The following is a 20,879-nucleotide window of genomic DNA, read 5'->3' as shown; positions in this document are numbered from 1 at the left end:
GTGTGCTAACCACCAGGCTCCCATTTTACGCTAATTCTAGCCCAATCCAGTTTATCCTCATCGTCAGCTCCCCCGAGACTCTAGCATTCAGCTGCAGACTAGGGGCAGTTTATAGCCACCACCTTACTTCCCAACCTGCTTGTTTCTGTGACATGGAGAGGAAACCGGAGCATCTGAGCGAAACGCACCATGTCCCAGGGAGCTGGCGTGAACTTCACACAGACGCTTTGGGCGTTCAGGAGTGAAACGAGACCACTGGAGCTGTGAGTCAGTAGCTTTATCATTTCTAGTAATGTGCCTCCCTTCTAATTCCTTATGGGTGAAACGTGCCAAAGTTGTTCTACCTGGTTCTAACTTGTCAACTTCAACTGGGATTGTATAATTGACGTGTAGCATGATACAGTGTATACTTAGATTAAAATTGTAATAGTAACTATGACTTTGGTCACACCAGAGTCTGCCCTTTACAAACATAACAAGTCTAACCACCACAACAATTCAGTTCCAGATTCCTGAGAGCTGATTCAACCATTAACACTCCACTGAGTGCTTTGAACTTTCTTTCTGCTTCACCTCTACTGCATAATAGATTAAGGAGAAAAATCAGAGGGCAATGTTTTGGCAGGACTGCGTGTGTTTTGTGTATAGTCATTATATGTTCCTCAAATGCTTGATTTGGCCAACCAAGTGGCAGAAAGCAATATATTGGATAAGACATTGAGCATTGTAGAATTTGAGGTGATGTGGCCTACACTTCTGCCAATCCCTGGGCTAGCTTTGACCAGGAAGGACAGAGCACAACAGAGGGAGGCTCTTTGGCCCATTATGTCTATACTGAACATGATGCCAGTTTAAACAAATCTTCGTCTGCAAGCGCACAAACCATATCCCTCCATTCCCTGCATATCTGTGTGTGTGTGTGTGTGTGTGTGTGTGTGTGCGTATGTTGGAACGCTCAGATATGGCAGAAAGGGTCAACAGTTTACAGACTTTCCAGAATTTTTAGGGGAAAGGAAAATAATAAATGCCAGGCTAACGGAACCTTTTCCTGAAACCCTCAAACTGAAAGTAAAATGCCAGCACTGCGGCTGAAAACAACATCAAAGTACTAAATGAATTCCGCTGGTTTCCAGTGTCGGTCAAAACAATTGTCCTCTTTCTCAGGGAAGGATGAAGGTTAAGCAGAGACATAATGTTACTGTGCTTTGCTTCAGTCTCGACAAGACCACAACAAAAAGAAGGGAGTTAAATACCATCACAATGAAACAGTAATTAGCAGGAACATGCTTAATCATGAGTGAAATTGGTGAACCTGCTGTTCACCCTGCCTGCGGGGGCACATAGACCCTGCAGCAGAGTCTGTAGTTGTGACAGTGTGCCTATATAAAAGCCTTTCCAAACCACTATCACTGATACAATAGCTTCTACAGATGCTGCAGGAACAAAAAGGTGCAACAGTGCCTTTATTTCCTGCAGAGCATTAAGAAAGCTCACCTCTGTCGCAGGATACTGATGGACTTTTACCGCTGTATCATTGAGAGCATACTCACCAACTGCATCTCAGTGTGGTATGGCAATTGTCCCATATCGGACCGCAAAGCACTCCAGCATATGGTGAAAACTGCCCAGCAGATTATCGGCACCCAGTTGCCCACCATTGAGGACATCTACCATAAACGCTGCCTGGGCAGGGCGAAAAGCATTATCAGGGATGCATCTCACCCTAACCATGGACTTTTTACTCTCCTCCCATCCGGTAGGCGCTACAGGAGCCTCCGCTCCCGCACTAGCAGGCACAGGAAGAGCTTCTTCCCTGAGGCTGTGACCCTGCTGAACCTCACATCACAGCGCTAAGCAGTATTGTACCCATATTGTACTGTCTCAGTACTTTTATATTTGTGTGCTGTAGCACTTACTTTTTATTCGCAGTTATTTTGTAAATAACAATATTCTTTGCATTTCTGGTTAGATGCTAACTGCATTTCATTGGCTTTGTATCTGTACTCGGCACAATGACAATAAAGTTGAATCTAATCTAATCTAATTTAACACACCAGGTCAGGCAGCATCTATGGGGGGGGGGTTCATTAACTGTCGATGTTTCGTGCCGAGTCCCTTCATCAGCACTGGAAAGGAAGGGGTAGAAGCCTGAATAAGAAGGTGGGGGGAGGGAGAGGTGATGTCTGCTTCCATCACCAGCCAGGAATCAATTAACTGTGTGTAAAGATTAAAAAAAAGAAAATGCCCTCTGCATCTCTGCCCTGCAGATCTGCACAAAACAGCATGCAAGGCCTGTACACTCTTCCTTCCTGTTCTGAACAGATGCTGAGTGACCTTGTTGGAAGGAAGGGCATCTCGTTTCAAAATCCTAGTGTACCAGGTTTGGGAAAATGGGAACAAAACTGCAGATGCTGAAAATCCAAGATAAAAACAGAAAGTGTTGGAAGTCCTCAGCAGGGCAGGCCACCTCTGTGGCAAGGGAAGCAGAGCTCACCTTCCAGGTCAAAGAACGTTCATTAGAACCAGGAAAGGAACTCGTTGGGCTACAGGGAGGGTGAGTGAGGGGTGTGTTTTTGAGAGGGTAAGACTGGGGTGACCATTGGGAGAAGATGTAAACAGGGTTATTGTGTCAGAGAGTGAATGAGAACATAGACAAAACAACGGAGGAGTTGTGAAATGCAAAGCAGGATGACGTGGCCATTGAAGCAACTCTTAGCTAGGCATATGGATGATTTAAAAAGCTGGTGAAGTTGTACCAGAGCTGTGTTCTGTCCACACTCTTCTATGGGTCAAAATGCTGGCACATGACAGAGAGTGACCTTGCCAAGTTGTTGTCATTCCACGCCGCCAGAAGATCCTCTGTACTTTCTGGCCAAGAAAGATCTCCAACCACACCCTACTCCTTCAGTGTCACCAAGAAGACATGGCCACAATCATCATGAGGAAATGTTGGAGATGGATTGGCCACGCGATGGGAAGAGGGGCCAACTCCATCATCAAGACAGCATTTCATTGGACCCCTGAAGGGCAGAGGAAATGTGGGAGACCGAAGACAACTCGGCGCTGTGTTGTAGAGGCAGAAATGAGGACCCTGAACCACACCTGGGAGGCAGTAGAGAAGATGGCCAAGGGCAGACAGATGGAGGACCTTCATTGCTGCCCTAAATGCCGGCGGCGTAATGAGCTGTAAGTAAATGGAAGGGAAGCGAAGTGTAAGGCTGATCTTGGAGGAGGCCTTGAGGGACCTGTACAGAGCTGTACTGTTCTGTGTTCTACATTGTCGTATTCCAGATTTTACATTGAATCCTACAACTTGAGGTAAGTTGATTGTCTTTATTAATCTTTAGGCTCAGTTTGTTTCTTTTCACCTTTTTTTCCCTGCTTCTCTGAGATTGTAAAACATGGCCTAGCCCAACCAGTTGGGCAGGTCTCCCTGCTCTGCATTTCACAACTCTTAAAGACATTTCTTTATCTATGTGCTTATTATCTAACTGCTCCCATTCACTTGTTGACCAAACAACCTTGCTTTCAGCTTATCGCTATGGTAACCCCAGTTTTGCCCTCTCGGAAACACTACCCCCACCCCCACCTCAGCTGAAGAGTTTTAAGAAATCCCTTTTGTCTCTTTCCCAGTTCAGATGAAGGGTCTTCACTGTGACACGTTAACTCTTTCCAACCATTAACTCTTTCTCCTCGCTGCTGAACACTTGCAGCATTTTCTGTTTTTATTAAATGTACCATGTTGGAGTTGGTATCACTGTTATACGTAGTACAGTAGTCCCACTGTGAGGGACGAACACTGTAATTACTTGTAGTTGGTTTTGGAAATAAAAGCAGTAACCAAGTCATATATTGACCTTAATCTACCTTGACTCTAGAGGTCCATGTGAAGGACTTAATAACAGCCTGGTGACTCTTGTCTGCTACACGTTGTGATTAAATGTGAAGCTGCGCTGGATTAGTCTGGAAATTTAAAAAAAGTACTGAACTGAAGTGTTTTTCATTGAAGAGAGAAAGTTTAGTTTCGTTTGAAACTAAGTAGCGTAGCAGTTAGCGTAACATTTTTACAGCGCCAGCGACCCGAGCTCAATTCCGCCACTATCTGTATCTCTACAGAGTTTGTGTGCTCTCCCCATGACCCCGGCCTTTCCTCCGGGCGCCCCGATTTCCTCCCACATTTCGAATATGCACAAGTTAGTAGGTTATTTGGTCACATAGGTGTATTGGATGGTGCAGGCTCAACGGGCCGGTAGGGTCTGTAACTTGGCGGTATCTCTAAATAAATAAATAGGTTTGGAAAATAGACACGACAGGTAATTTAGGAAAAGCTGAGTATCACATAGATTCATTAGATTGTGGAACTCACTGTCATAAGCATTGCAATACACACACAAAATGCTGGAGGAACGCAGCAGGCCAGGCCAGGAAGAGAGTCCAGTCTACGTTTGAGGCCGAAACCCTTTGGCAAGACGAGTGCGTAGCCTTGACATTCTTCCCTGACCACGCAGGTTTCCTTCTGATGCTCTGGTTCCCCCCCCACGGTCCAAAGACTGACCAGTTCGTAGCTTAATCGGCCATTGTCAATTGCCTCCTGATTCATCATCGTCATTATATGCCATACTCCATGACGTGAGCAATCACAGTCCTTCTGTGACTGTGATTGTCTTTGGCAAATTTTTCCACAGAAGTGGTTTGCCATTTCCTTTTTCTGGGCAGTGATGGGTGACCCCAGGCGTGATCAATACTCTTCAGAGATTGTCTGCTTGTCATCGGTGGTCACATAACCAGGACTCGTGATATACACTGGCTGCTCAGATGACCATCCAGCACCCGCTCCCACGGCTGCACGAGACCCTGATCGGGCGGCGGGGGGGGGGAGGTGATGGCGCGCTAAGTGAGCGCTACACCTTACCCAAGCGTGACCTTCAGCTGAGAGGAGGGAAGGAGTGCGTTACACCTCCTTTGGTTAGATTTTTATCTCCACCCCGCCTCCCACTGTGCTATCAGCGGGTCTGAAAATATTTCTGTGATATATATTTCCATGAAGAGTCAGAACATGCCTGACCCTATCAGAATCAGATTTATTATCACTATCTTATGTGATGTGAAATTTGTTGTGTTGCCATAGCAGTGTAGTGCAAAGAAAAATGTGCCATTTAATCCCAGTCGGGATTGTTTCACCTCGTGAACTGATAGATTGCTCTTTGGATTTGAGAACTCAGAACTGGGTAAGATACAGACCAGATGAAATTCCACCCTTATACAACAATAGCCGGTTGAGAGAGTGAGTGATCTTTTCTTTGAAGGAGGTGGTTCCCATACCTCTGCGTGAAGACATAATGGCTTCTGTTTTCTGATCAAACAAGTCTGTTTGGTTTCTAGTAGCCTCTCAGTTATTCAGCTCAAGTAGAATCCTGTTTTGTTTTTATTAAAAAAAATCATCAAAGAATAGATCAATTTCCAGTTAGATTTAATTTTCTGGAATCCTTTTGCACAAGAAAAGAGCATTGCAACATGAGTTCTTTGTATTGAATGAGACTAGAAGTACAGGAAGAATGTCTAATGGCCATTGTTTTCTTCTTTTGGATCATTTGAACTTTTAAAGTACTTATTAGCTATAAACTGCTTTGGAATGGTCTGAAAGACTTGTATAAATACCCTTTGTTTGGATGAACACGGGTTCAATGTTTTCATTCTGCCCTGTCTCTGGTAAATGAAACTGAAGGGTTCACTTACCCACTGTTCCCTCTTTGGAGGGTTTGGGACCTTAAACCTTCAAAGATTGTATGGCTCAACAGTCACAAGTTCTGCTGATGCATTGAAGTAATGGTAATTTCTATTTATCTATCTATCTACTTATTTATTGAGGTGCAGAGTGGAACAAACCCTTCCGGCCCCTTGAGTCGTGCTGCCCAGCAATCCGGAATAATTTACAATGACCAATTAACCTACCAATCGGTACGTCTTTGGACTGTTGGAGGAAACCAGAGCACCTGGAGGAAACCCGCACGGTCACGGGGGGAACATATAAGCTGCTTACAGGCAGCAGCGGGAAGTGAACATGGGTCACTTGTACTGTAAACCATTGTGCTAACCACTACGCCACTGTACAAACTTTGTCTGCCTTCTGACATGTTTGACCTTTTGCTTGAAGAAATACAGGAGTGTGTACGAGGAGGTGGAGTATATGTTATCTTTCATTATTTAGCCTGCTCTGGAACAGCGTAAGCTCGACCCGTGTTTCTCGTTTAACTGGTAACCAATACAACTGAGCAAAAATGTAGTTGATAAAATCAGTTTAGGTGCAGAAAGAATTCGAGTGAAGTGACTGAGCCAACAAGAAGGTGATGCAGGTAAGGTTACGGCAAAGTAAATTCTGTCAGGTAACTTGAGCTCTCACCTGTGTCTGGCTTCACAGAGGTGTCTCCTATGATGTGGAAAGGGCGACTCACATTTTAAAGGCTTAGTCATTCACCGTTCCTTGTGGGGAGTGGTATTGTGCAGCAGTGGTAGAGGAACTGTGTCACGTCGCTCCATGCTTTTGGCAGTGATGGTCCCTTCCAAGCAATACACACACAAAATGCTGGAGCTTTTCAGAAGGGTTTTAATAATGCCAGAGTGTTCCTCTGGGGGCATCTGGGCTGGAGTCGGTGCTGCCTCCCCAGGATTCACTCGGCTGAAGGCAAGCTGTATTGTGGTCGACTGCAGATTTCTGTTGTGTTCGTGGACTCAGGGTCTGGACTATTTTTCTCATATGTGCTTGCTATCTTGTACATGCTATGTGTGCTGTGTGTGACTGTTGGTACTGTTGTTTTGCACCTTGGCTCCTGGAGTAACGCTGTTTCGTTTAGCTGTATTCCTGGCTATAGGTTTCCCCCACCATCTGAAGGTAGAGCGTTCCTATGAAACGGTTCGTAAGCCGGAATGTCGTAAGGTGAAGAAGCAATTACCATTTATTTATATGGGAAAATTTTGTGAGTGTTCACAGACCCAAAAATAACCTACCAAATCATGCCAAATAACACATAAAACCTAAAATAACAATAACATATAGTAAAAGCAGGAATGATATGATAAATATACAGCTTATATAAAGTAGAAATACTTTTTCACAATCATTGCCTGAACTGTTCTCCGTAGCAAAAATCTCACGCAAGCGCTGTCGGCAGAAAATCTCACGCAAGCACCATTGGCAGAAACACGGCGCAAGCGCTCTCCAGGAACCTTTAAGCTATGAAGCTGCCAAATTATACCAAATAACACATAAAAATACACAGCCGATATAAAGTAGAAATAATGTATGTACAGTGTAGTATCACTTACCAGAATTGGGACAGCGCCGAGCACACTGATGGTGTGTTAGGTTGAGTTGTCGGAGTTTGGGTGGTGCAGCGGCCCCCACCCTCCAGGCCGCCGATCGATACCGATCCGCGAAGCATGCAGAGGTCCAGCGGTAGCCGGGAGGTACACAGCACATCTTTAAGAAAAAAGCCAAAATAAATAAGCTAATTAATTAGGTGCCGCCCAACATGTAATTGTCGGCCCAGATCAGAGGCGATTGCTGATTGCGTCGCCTCTGATCTGGGCCGACATTTACGTGCTGGGCGGTACCTAATTAATTAGCATGTTTATTTCGGCTATTTTCTTAAAGATGTGCTGTGTGCCTCCCAGCTACCACTGCATTCTCCACAAGTCAGTATCTGTCTGCGGCCTGGATGTTGGGGTGATGGGACACTGGGGTGTCATCTCATTGTCGTCTGTTTCCATTAGAGCAGGCTGCTCATCTTCTATGACTGCCCGCCTCGATGTCGAAGGTCGAGGTTCGTCATCTGCTGTGGCTGATGTGGAAGGCTTGCTTGACTGCTGAGCCTCGCGCATTTTTCTATCATACAGTTCTTTGTAAGCACTCAAACCATCCTGCAAATATGCCCTAAACCTATGTACTCTTTCAAAATTAAAGTTGTACTTTATCATTGCTCGTTCGGTTTCGATTGTTATCCTTTCCTCTTCCAATTGCATCAGCTCTTCATCTATCAGTTCTTGGTCATGGGATGCCAAAACCTCTTCAACATCATCTTCGTCAGCTTCCGCAAGCCAAACTCACTTAGTCCTTACTTCGTTCACCACGATCAAAACGCTTAATTATGTCTAGTTTTACGCTACGTGTAACACCTTTTCGAGCTCTTTCAGGCTTTTCCGATACCTTCGAACTCATCTTGCTAACGGCTGCTCACAGGCTCGTGTTTAAGCAATGCCAGTGAGAATGCCGTTCCGAATCCAGGGGAGAGCGGCTGCTCGGGGTGCGCACTGCCTTTTATCGCACGCTGCTTTTTTCGTAACAGTGAAAGCACCTTCTGTTAGCAAAAACAGGGTACTAATGTAGGTCTTTCGTAACAGTGAGGTTTCGTAAAGTGAACGTTCGAAAAGCAGGGGACACCTGTATTTATGTGTGGTTGAATGGCAATTAAACTTGAATTGAATTGAAGAGCCTCTGCCTGAAATGTCGACTGTTCATTTACCCCCACAGGCGCTGCCCAACCTGTTGAGTTCCTCAAACATTTTGTGTGTATTGCTCTATATTTCCAGCATCTGCAGTCTCTTATGTCTCCATTAATGATCCATTCCATGCTATGTTTTGGAATATCATAAGACATAGGAGCAGAATTAGGCCATTCAGCCCATCAAGTTTGCTCCACCATTCTATCATGGCTGATCCTGGATCTCACTCAACCCTATCCCCCTGCCTTCTCCATAAGACCATACCCCAACATTCCCAGAACAGACACTTTGAAACTCCGTGGAGAGATCCCACCAACACTTTCTTGACTGTTGATCTGTCCTCTGGCTTGTGGCACATTGGGTGCCAATCTTGCCCTTTCTTTAGCAATTTCAACTGATTTTTACAAGGCCAGGTTGCCAGCTCGATGCTCAACTCAGCACGGATGGAAAGTGTGACGGAGCCGGCCGGATTTGAACCCAGGACCACTCACCTCAAAGTCTGGTACAAATGGCATGGTACCACCAGCCGGCTAACAAGTGCACTCATCTAGCTCAATTGTGCAGGGACTTGGTGTGTAGACTTGACACCAAATTCGAAAAAATGGAACACCGCTTACAAGCTTCCTCGTGGCATGAGATTTCCAAGGAAGGAGAAAATTCTTTAAGGATGACTCAGTAAAAATCGTTGTGACTTGATAATGGTAGAAAGAGCACAGAATCTTTCCACCATTAGCGGGAGGAGAAGATGGCGGCGCAACACAGCTCGCAGCGGCCACTCCGGTGGTGATGTCTGTTATTTGTCAGTAGGGTGCCATGCACAATCCTGATTTGATGGAGACGGACGTGAGAGCACAGAGGAACATCTGGTGAAACTTCTGAAATGCCTGCTTCGCTGCTGCTGCTACTGTGATGGAGAGTGAAGACTTTCCAGGCACAGATCCATGGTCTCGCAAGACTAACGGATACCTTTCTTTGATCAGCTATGATCCAGCTCCATGGTTCTTCTTTGCCTCCTATAACTTCCATGAAGAATGGGTATTTAGGGAAGACAGCAAATCTTGGATAGGAGATGGATGCCAGCAGGAGGAAAGTTCATAAATTGAAAGTAAAATTACTATCTAAATACATAGATGTCACCATATCAAACCTGAGATTTGTTTCCTTGCGGATCTACTCAGTAAATCCAAGAACCGTAATGGAATCAACGTAAGACTGTAACCAACGAGATAGTAAACAACCAGTGTGCAAAGACAACCATCTGTACGAATACAAATGGAAAATAGGTAATAAATGATAATCAATAAATATTGAGAACGTGGGATGAAGAGTCTTTGAATGTGACTGCATAGGTTGTGGGAACAGTTCTGTGATGGGCCCAGAAGGAAATTTCAACAAAAGAGAAAAAATGCTTAAAATAAACACCTCAAAAGCAGCTGAAGCTTGAAGCAGTTGACTGCAAAGTATTGCTACAGCCAAATACTTTGTTTTCCAGTAAAGTGGGGATTGCAAGTCCACCAATGCATCATGAAGGCCCAGAAGATCATTTGATCTTTACAAGTGACAGCACAAATGACTAACTGGTCTCTCTGCAACCCCTCTCCAAGCTCTCCTATTTCCCTTAGCTCCGGAACACTAATAGAAGAGATAACAAAGACTGGCCAGAAGAAATCCCCAGATCTGCACACAGGGCCTGCCATTCATCCCTTTGAATACGGATTCAAATCAGATTTTATTAATCCCCCTCCCCAAGTAAAAGCACTCATTTTGCACTGATCCTTATAAAGTGAGGTGCGCACATTTGTAGATTGCATGAATAGTTTAAAGTGATGAATACTATACTGAAGCGACACACAGAAAATGCTGGAGGAACTCAGCAGGTCAGGCAGCATCTATGGAAATGAATAAACAATCAACGTTTCAGGCCGAGACTGGAAAGGAAGGGGGAAGATGCCAGAATAGAAAGGTGAGGGGAGTGGGAAAGAGGCTAGCTGGAAGATGACAGGTGAAGCCAGGTGGGTAGGAAAGATAAGGGCTGGAGAAGAAGGAATCTGGCAGGAGAGGAGGGTGCACCATAGGAGAAATGGTAGGAGGAGAGGATCCAGGGGGAGTTGATAGGCAGCTGAGAAGTGGTAAAGGATCAGAGTTGGGAATAAAGGAAGTGGTGGGGGAAGAATTTGTTGATGGGAAGGAGAAATCGATATTCGTGCCATTAGGGTGGAGGGTACCTGATGTGTATTCAGTATTTAATATTGTAATATAAGGAAGAAAAGAATACATGGTACTATAATGTAAGGAGGAGGAAAGTGTATTCAGAACTATAATGTAAGGAAGATAATTATTGGGTTAACACTTTCACAACTCGAATGTCATAACTTTATAAGGGCATTCTCAATATAGTCGAAGTTGTAGAACTCTTCCAACTCAGGATGCGAGACTTTCGTTAATAGGGTTAAAATTTAATTTTCCTTCTTGACATTCAAACTCAGCAACAAAATACACCTGGCATCGAGAGGTGATGAAGGACGTTGCCCGTCTCCAAGCTGTGCTTAAGGATCACTCCTGGAAGTTGGGAGAAAGTAATTGTTCCTGTTGAATTGAGCTGACATTTTGAAAATAAACAAGAAGGTTTGAGACAATGAGCTTTATCTGTCTTAAATAAGAGGCTGGAGTGTCTTGCTCAACACTGTTTTAATAGAAGGAAGTAATGTTCAAATATCTGCTGTGTTAGGCTTTCCATGGTTGTGACCTTTGCCCTCGTCTCAAACGTTTTGCCCGCCCTTGCAATGAAGACTCACATAAATTATGGCTCCTTGGGCAAAGTTCTAAGTTATTGCTTTGATGACAGTGTATAGATTTAAAAAGACACTATTAAGCAAGTCTGTTTCTAATCTGAAATCTATGTTCTGATTTACTTTTGCTGACTTTCTCGTGAAGATGTGTGTGAAAGACAGTGGGTCAGAACAGAAAATGTTGTAATTGTTCGGCTGATGAGGCAGTGACAATAGGAAAGGGGCATAGAGTTAACGTTTCAGGTGCAAGGACCCCTTGCCTTCCTATTAAACCTAATTCTGATTTGGTCAGAACTGGGGAAGAGGAAACTGGGTGTTCCTTCCACAGGTGCTGCCTGACCTGCGGAGTATACCTAGTATATCTGTTTCTCCCCCCGTATTTATAGCTTATGCAATTATTTTAAATATTTATTTATAATGATGTGACAGCTTTATTTGTTGTTGATATATCGCCTAGTCAGTAATGTATATTCTTTACTGGTTCTACTTGTTACAGGCAGTGATTAGCCTACCAACACCCTGTAGTAAGGCCACAATGAGGTTGTACGTTGTACCTTCTCAGATCTCCATAATGGAAAAGCTTAAAAGATACGCAGACTTTATATGAGGCTATTTATGTTTTTTAGTGCCATTCCAATGCGTTTTGGAGATTCCTTCTTCATTTCAGTTCATGTTGCTAATCTAGTTTGAGATTTTCTAGATGCGGGATCCCTGTTTTTCTCTAGCTTTTACATTTGCTGCAGTGCATGAAGGAATGAAGCCCCTTGAGTTGTAGCATCACCGTGTAAGGATCAAGACCAAAAGAAAAAAATCTATTTTAAGATTAAAGATTCACTTTATTTGTCACATGTACAACAAAACGTACAGTGAAATGTGACGCCTGAGTCAGTGACCTGCCCTGTCCGAATATGTGCTTGTGCCAACAGAACATGCCCACAACTTACTAACACACTCACAATGCTGGAGGAACTCAGCAGGTCAGGCAGCATCTATGGAGATGAATGAACAATCAGCAATGTGGCCGAGACCATCTTCAGGACTGGGAAGGGAGGGGAAAGACGCCAGAATGAAGAGGAGGGGGGAGGTGAAGGAGGATAGCTAGAAGGTGATGGGTGGGAAAGGTAAAGGGCTGGAGAGGAAGGAATCTGATGGGAGAGGAGAGTGGACCATACGAGAAAGGGAAGGAGGAAGAGAGCTGGCGGGGGGGGGTAAAAGGCAGGTGAGAAGGGGTAAAAGGCCAGAGTGGGGAATAGAAGATGGGAGGGGTTCAAAATTTTTTTTACTAGAAGAAGAAATCGATATTCATGCCATCAGGTTGGAGGCTACCCAGACGGAATACAAGATGTTGCTCCTCCACCCTGAGGATGCCTCACCATGGCACAAGAGGAGGCCATGGACCGTCATGTCAGAATGGGAATTGAAATTAAAATGTTTGGCTGCCAGGAAGTTCGCTTTTGGCGGATGGAGCAGCGGTGTTCGATGAAGCAATCCCCCAATTTACGATAGGTCTCACCAATGTGGAGGAGGCCGTACGAATCTAATCCTAACCCCAACCCGTACGTCTTTGGAACGTGGGAGGAAACTGGAGCACCTGAAGGAAACCCACGTGGCTGTGGGGAGAACCTGCAAACTCCTTACAGACAGCGGTGGGAATGAAACCCTGATCTTACAACTGGTGCTGGAAAGCACGGTGCTAACTGCTACGCTATCATGCCGTCCGAGATGACGGATGTTGCTGTCTCTTGTGTCTCGGCTTAGTCCTGAGGGTTGCTGGGCAAACATAGTTAATCCAAATTTTTAAAAGTTTAAATCTGACTGGGGGGTTGGTGGGGGAGAGTGGAGATTTTTAACTCTCCTCCTTTCACAGTTCCATTGTGTGAAATTAGTTAGGCTGAGTAACCGCACTGCCATCTGCTGGTGGTGAGAGGAACAAAACCAGAATTGTGCTTTGCAGCTTCATTTGCTTTTTAAATTTTTCTTGTGCAGCAGTGTTTACTGGAAGTATAGATTCCATTAAAATTTCGTCGTGAGCAGTTGAAAGCAATGTTGGTGGCACAGGGACTAGATTTATAGAATTTCTGCTCCTGTGATCCAGGTTCAGCCTCCAGTGCTGACCGACGTGTACACATTTACCTGTGACTGTGTGGGTTTCTACCAGGTTCTCTGTTTCCATCCCACATCCCAGAGATGAATGTGTTGATAGGCTAATTGGCCACAGTTAGCTGTCTCCAGTGAGTCACCAAGGGAAGGTAGAAAGTAGAACCTGGGGAAAGTTGACTGAAATGTAGAACAAGATTTTCGGCCCACAAAGGTCTGTGTCAACCAGGAAGTGAAATGGAACTAATCCTATGACGTCCCAATTTTATAGGAGCACCGCTGAGAGCAGCCTGACAAGTTGTAATTCCATCTGATATTGGAGCAGCCAAGCATCGGACCATAAGTCCCCACAAAGGACAGTGAGTATGGCTGAGGGGATCATAGGAGTCTCCCTGCAATCCACCGGGAACATTTATCGGGAATGCTGCATACACAGGGCCCTTAGTATTATTAAGGATCCCACCCATTCATCTGGCATCCTATTTGGCTTTCTACCATCAGGCAGGAGACCCTGATGCAGTAAAACAAAACGGTCAGGATGGGAAATAGTTTCTTCCCTCAAACCATTATGCACCTGAACTCCCTGCCGCATAGCATTCAAAGAGTCACCGGTTAATCTGTTCTGTACCTTACAATACTTAGTTATGCACTTTACCTTGTTTATTTATGCGTAATTCATTTGTAGATTTAATTCTTACTTTCATAAAAGTTATTGTGTGTTACTTGTACTACTACGCTTATACCCTGGTTCTGAGAAGCGTTGCCTTATTTGACGGTGTAAATGAATAGTCATAGTCATAGTCGTACTTTATTGATCCTTTATTGATACTTTATGAATGTAGATAAATGACAATAAACGACTTGTTCCTCACTGATTAAAGCGTCATAGGAGCCAAACATTGAGACTACAGGTGGTGTGTGCTGCTATTGGAGGAAATCTCAGTACTCTCTCCCCCCTCTCTCTTCCCCCCTCTCTCTTCCCCCCTCTCTTCCCCCTCTCTTCCCCCCTACCCCCCTCTCCCCCTCCCCCCCTCTATCCCTCTCCTTGAGTCAGGGGACTCGAACGAGTGACATTGAAACAGTGAGCTGCTGGTCTCCCACTCTCGTTTGTTGTAAGAGTGATATCGCCCCCTCTCTCCCTTGCTAGTGAGGAGGAGAGCCTGTCAGAGATGTCCAGGTGTTGGGGTGGAAGTAGGTATTTGATGGACTCTAGATCATGGTCTTTGTTATTGCTTGCCTGGTGGGGGGAGGGGAGGGGAGGGTTCGGTGCTTTTGCTGGAGCAAGTGGGGGAGGGTTGAAATTTTTGCTGCGGCTTGTGCGTGGGGGGTTTAGGTTTCTAATGTTTTTCTGTCATTGTTTTACTTTTCTGTTTTGTGGATGTCTGTGAAGAGTAAGAATTTCAGGTTGTATACTGTATCGTTCTCTGATATTAAATTGAACAATTGATGACCTCCATTCCCATGTTCTGCCTAAATCCTTATTAAACACCACTGTGGTGTCTGATAATTCCGCAGTGTCAAACAATCCAGTTGTTCTTGACTGAGTCAGAAAATAGGCAGAAGTTACGGTTGAATTTCCTATTACATTTCAGCAGTTGACCACTAGCTAGGTAACGAACAGAATGGAGAAGGGTTCTCTAATTCAATCAGCCCTTCACAAGAAATTTTATTTCTACCGCTACCACTGTCCTGATTTACTGTTTGAAGCTTTGCGTAGATCAATATGGTGAAAGGAGTGCCCTGTCACCCATACATTAAATCAAATATGACTGTAATTTGTTGATTACGGTAGCCATACAGGATGTCCTATAACTACATCACAGAGTCATTTAGCATTGAACCACAGCATGTAGTTCGACCTTTCCCGTGTCAGTGTTGATCTGATTATAAATATATCCTTCTGTAGAATGCATTAATATTAGTGGGGTAGGGGCTACCAACTATCAACTGCTCAGTTCCTTTCCCTCTACTAAATGTAAAAATAACTGCCAATATATAAGCAAAGCTTTATTGAGCCTTATTGGAAGTAGCTAACATTACTAGCCAGCATATATTTATTGCTGCTGTATCTTGTTGAGTTATTGTCATAAGTAGCCCCATCTGAGAGTAGCTACCAGGATTCTCAACCTTTTTTATGCCATGGGCCAATACCATTAAGCAAGTAGTCTGTGGACCCCAGGTTGGGTTAGACTCTACAAAGTTGGGGACAGAAACAATCAGTATTGATTTTGACTACACAAGTTTATTTTTGGCTGAAACTTGTACATAAGAGAGCTTGATTGTTTGAATAGCCACAAGTCTTGGCAATGACATACTAACTGCTTTACTTTCATTTTATGACTCTGCCCACCAATAATTTTTATTTTCTCTCTCTCTCTCTCTCTCTGTTTTGTAGGGCAAAACTCCAGAGTGTTGAGTCATGCAGGATGGTGAATGTTTAAAATAGAAGGCTTGCCATGGCAACATGGGTGGAGGGGAAACCTATCCCACCCCAAAAGAATACTTTGAGTGATGTGAATAATATTGTCAGTGAAAAAAAGGCTCCCTGGTCTCGTGTGAGTCCTCTTTCAGATGCAAGCAATAAAGCCCTTGAATCGACCACTGCAACTTCCCCACATATATTTGACGATGGCAAACTGAATTATAACTTGGGTTCAGCAACTAAGACTCTAATAGAACCAAAACCAAGAGTTTCTCCAAGACTATTCTCTGCGGAAAAGTATTCTGTGCCATCCTCACCGCTAGGGATCACGCAGCCAACTGTTGCAGTGCCAAGGCCGAAGAATGCAATTCTTTCAGGGAAATTCGCGATAGCTACAGGTGACGAGGAAGCAAACTTTGGGCGGACAGAGGCCACTCATGCACCAACTGGGGCTGCTTCATCACTGTTGTTTTCTTCTGCTCCAACTTCTTCAGTAGGACCTAGTGGTATCGGTTCGATTGGGGCGGGCAGTTCTCAGGATGACGAAAGTGTGCCTAATTTGCCTTCGATACCAAGACTCTCCAAAGTTGCAGATTCCTCTTCAAGTGCAGTCTTGAATTTGGAAATGATGACAGAAGAGGTGAGAGGGAGTTCCAGAGTGAAGCCAACTACGTTGGTTATTTTGGAAACTTCTCAAGTGCTAAAATCTAAGAAGTCTGGTGAAGATGATCAAAAAGCTGGGAAGTGGACAAGTAGCAATCAGGAGATGCAAGCGACCACAAAACCTTTTGTATTGCCTAAGTCATCCCTTCCATTGAAGAAGGGCAGCCCAAGTGCTATTCAAGGGATTGGGACATCAAATCCCACAATGCTTTCTTTGGATCATTTAGGAAAGTTGGACCAGACTGTAGAAGAAGACAAAGGCAAAACAGCTCAGGAAAAGGATATTGTCGAGAGCCCACTTTCACACAGGGCCCATGTAAGGAAATCTAGACCATTATCTACCTGGCTTTCTGGAACTACAAATGACCATAATTCAGAAATCACTGTAAAACAAGATGAAAGTACTTCTCCTCCTGAAAAACCTTGGCTTAAAAAACCCAGGCCTTTGTCAATGGACCTAACAGCCAGATTTGAACCAGCACGTTCCTCCTTTTACAAAGGAAATAATTGTGTACCAGAGGAAAGCAAAGAAAATGTCCCAGTTATGCAAGTAGCTGGTGCTTCGTTCTCAGGGACTGAACACAAGACGCCAGGTCAACCTGAAGAGACTGCAGCAGAAAGAGAGCAGTCCAGGTCTCCAGCTTCTCCCGATGACCATGAGGACAAGGGAGGGGGTTACTCTCATGTTAAAGAAAAGTTCAAAAGCGTCCCAAAGATGGATATCAGTAAAAAAGATGTCAATGCTTTTCCATTGACTGAGCTCGATAATAAAGAAGCAGTCACTTCACTGGAAAGCAAGGCACTGTGGCAAAGTGACTATGGTGATGATAAAGCTAATGCAGGACCCAAAGGTGAGGAAAAGGAAGAAAGTACATTCAGCTCCTCATCAAAAACTAACAAGGAAAAATTGGAAGATGACCAGGAGCAACATAAAAATTTGACAAATAGGGAATTGGATAAAATTTCTTCTAACCCGGAGCCAACATCAAATGATGAAAATTCCTTTCTGGATTCCGATGATCGAAAGCGTAAAGGAAGTAGAACGCCAGTTTCTGGTGGGATAATTAGAAGGCGCATTAGCCTTCTCTTGGACTCCGCCAGTAACAGCACAGCAAAGACAGATAGTCCACAGACAACTGTCGAGAAGGAAAAGATGAGCATACGTGTTAAGCAGCAAATCCAAAGCCTTACTTCAGAGAACAAAGAACAAATCTCGAGTCCCCAAAGGCGACAGTTCCAGCCGAGACCTCTATCTTCAGATATAACTAAACTGTATGTTGAATTTTAGTTTTTCCTGTTTAGTGTTAAGTAAGTACAAGTGTTTACTTTTAAAAAATACATCCCATATCATTTACATGTTTTCATTCTTGGTTCTTGATACCTGCATATTGAATGAATTGTTAATTATGTGGATAAGTCGTAGCATCAAGTATTTCTTCTCGATTAAGTCCAAAGTGAAGAGACATTATTCAGACAATATACAGTCATATGCAGACGTGCACGGTTCAGATTCAGATATCCTTTAGGAACTACATATGAAACTCCTTTCATTGAGTTAAGCCCTCATTCTCCCAAATGGCTTTCTTTTGCCCAGTTACTATGTATATTGATTTAATTGCTGTAGTTTTTCCACTGGGGCATATCAATATTTTGATTCTACTTAGCCTTTTATCTTGCATGGTTCTTTCTTAACTCATCAGCAGACAGCATGTCCCAAATCTCCCTTCAGCTGTACCCTGACTAATTTGCTTTTACCAATGAACTTCCAAGCAATTCCTTCATTTGCTTATCACATTCCCACATCCATCCTTTTAACTCCGTTCAGCCCTTCCATGACTCCTGTTCCCAGCCATTCTATCCAACTTGATTTCTGGGAGGGATGTTGGGGGAGGGAACGTCGACTCAGACCATGAGAGGCCTGCGTCGGGCGTTTTCATGCCTTACAAGGCGCGGATTGGAAGTCTGTGTGGGGCGCTACTCCTCGCACAGACACTAGGGCAATGTGTGGTTAAGTGCCTTGCTCAAGGACACAAACACGCTGCCACAGCTGAGGCTCGAACTAGCGACCTTCAGATCACTAGACGAATGCCTTAACCACTTGGCCACATGCCCAACTCCTCCTTCCCTCCTGATTTCTGGCAATCTTTCCATTGGAAAGATTGGAAACCATTGGTTTCCATTTTACTAGGATCTCCTCACCGTTTATGTTTTCTTTCTGTTAGGCATGAATAATTCTCTTGATAATTATTGATATATCCAAATTTTACTTATATATGCACTACTGTAGGTAAGCCCAGCATTTATTGCGTGTGCTTGATTGCTCTCACTGGGCCATTGACTCTTCTGCTTCTTGGGCCTTTAGCTCCCAGTGGAGCATAGGATGGCTTCACGTCTCCAAAGTCCGAAGTCGATGGTATGGTTGGAGTTCATCAATGTTTCCGGAATGCATTGTGTCCACCGTACAGGGCATTGGCCTATACAGCTTCAGCAGAGCCCTGTGGGCCATTTCCGCTTCTCACAACGGAGATGTAGGGTTGGACTTCGAGAGGCAGAGGGCATTGACTTGCCCACCATATTGGTGGTCTGGAAGTTACACATATACTGGGCAAGAAGGGCAAGCTTCTTTCCATGCAGGGTGATAAAGAAATTGATGGACTTTGCCTACAATTGTTACTATTGCTCGCTCTTCTTTTCAACTGAATAATTTCTCAGATGCCATGGAGGGAACTGAGGTCATGTCAGGTTTCTAGGTTGTTAATCTGGGAAACTGGTAACTTAACCTGCCTCATCACCAAAGCAGCAGTCATTCTATTTTATTACTTCAGCAAAACTATTCCATCTCTTATTTGGAGTGTTCTGCTGATCTTCTATTTCTGGTTCTATAATGCTATTTTGTTATATTAGCCAGAAAAATCATAAGACATTGGAGCAGAATTAGGCTATTTGGCGCCTTGAATCTGTTGGCCATTCCATCATGGCTGATTTATTTTCTCCCTCAACTCCATTCAGCTATTCCAATCAAATGTGGCCAGCTTCTCTCTCAGGCCTCTGTACTTCCCTTTACTCCACTGCAATAGTGATACATCTGATATGAGCTTCTCCCTCTCAAACTGCAGGGTGAATTTTATATTATTATTACTGTCTCCTTAAGGGTTCCTTTACCTTAAGCTCCATAATCAAATCAGGTTGTTCACACAACTCCCAGTCCAGGATTGCCTTTTCCCTAGTGGGCTCGACCACAAACTGCTCTAAAAAAAATCTGCAAGTTCTTTCTCTTATGATCCAGCACCAGCCTGATTTTCCCAATCCATCTGCATATTGAAATCCCCCATGACTATCATACCATACATATCATGCATCCCTGAACACCACATACATTTTCCTTTACGCCTTTCACTTGTTGGCTACCTGCGTCTCTGGGGCTAGATGTCTTGAATGGCCTTTTTCAGATTGCTGCTGTTGTTCCTTGTGGCGCATTGGGCGGCTTCTTTTTTCCCCTTTTCCTTAGCATTTGTCTGTTTTTACTAGGCCGAGTTGCTAGCTTAACGCTCAACCCGGCCTAGATGGAAAGCGTGCAAGGAGCCGGCCAATTTCGAACCCAGGACCGGAAGTCTGGTGCTGATGCCACTACACCACCGGCTGGCTAATGTTTCAAGTTAGTCTCTCTCAATTTAACCATGATTTCATCAGTTCCATCGCTATTGGGCTTCTAGTACTCTGTTTAAAATTGCATTTATCATAAATTGCCATTATTTACAGTGTTGAGATGAGTTACTTGAAAGTTCTGCTGCTAACAGCACTTCAGATAAATAGTAACCCAGTCAGTACTCATTTCGTCTATCAGTTTCTCTCGTGACAGCTTATAAGCCTGCCTTCAGCATGTGGGGCAATCCTTCCAATAGTTTCTGTGTGTACAAAATGTTATTTCAGTCCAAGAACTGACAAAACTGTTAATTACTTGGAGTGAAGTAGCCTGTGCAGTGTGATCCATCATAATTTTATTAATTATGTAAAGATCTATTGGTTGAAAATCTGTATGCATAGAATTCTACAAATTCCTTCTCTTGTAATTGTTGGATCACTTGGAATTGTGAAAGCAAATTGTGAATTGGCAAATTTAATTCCTTTTGAATAACCAACACCCCTCCCCAATTCTTTTAGATAATTTATTTATTTATTGAGATACAGTGCAGAAAAGGCCCTTCCAGCCCTTCGAGCCATGCTGCCCAGCAATCCCATGACTTAACCCTAGCCTAATCACAGGACACTTTACAATGACCAATTAACCTACCAACCGTTACGTCTCTGGACTGTTGGAGGCAACCGGAGCACCCGGAGGAAACCCATGTGGTCACGGGGAGAACGTACAAACTCCTTACAAGCAGCAGTGGGAATTGAACCCGGGTTGC

The 20,879-nt window shown here is 44.0% G+C and overlaps 1 protein-coding gene across 3 annotated transcripts in view; it reads left to right on the top strand.

The window, feature by feature from the left end:
* Window positions 1–20,879, top strand: part of LOC134338604 (uncharacterized) — a 277,845-nt gene that overhangs the window by 82,479 nt on the left and 174,487 nt on the right. For 2 of the 3 annotated variants that reach the window (XM_063034574.1, XM_063034573.1), the window contains exons 2-3: window positions 13,657–13,744; window positions 15,781–17,742. In XM_063034574.1, the coding sequence (XP_062890644.1) occupies window positions 15,842–17,742 (1,901 nt within the window). In that variant the 5' untranslated portion in view covers window positions 13,657–13,744; window positions 15,781–15,841. The remainder of the gene's footprint in view (window positions 1–13,656; window positions 13,745–15,780; window positions 17,743–20,879) is intronic. The other variant, XM_063034572.1, reaches the window with a different exon arrangement.

This window comes from Mobula hypostoma, chromosome 27 (assembly GCF_963921235.1).
Source record: "Mobula hypostoma chromosome 27, sMobHyp1.1, whole genome shotgun sequence".
Taxonomy (NCBI): domain Eukaryota; kingdom Metazoa; phylum Chordata; class Chondrichthyes; order Myliobatiformes; family Myliobatidae; genus Mobula; species Mobula hypostoma.
The sequence above is the reverse complement of the archived record's forward strand: the minus strand, read 5'-3'. Positions and strand labels throughout refer to the sequence as shown.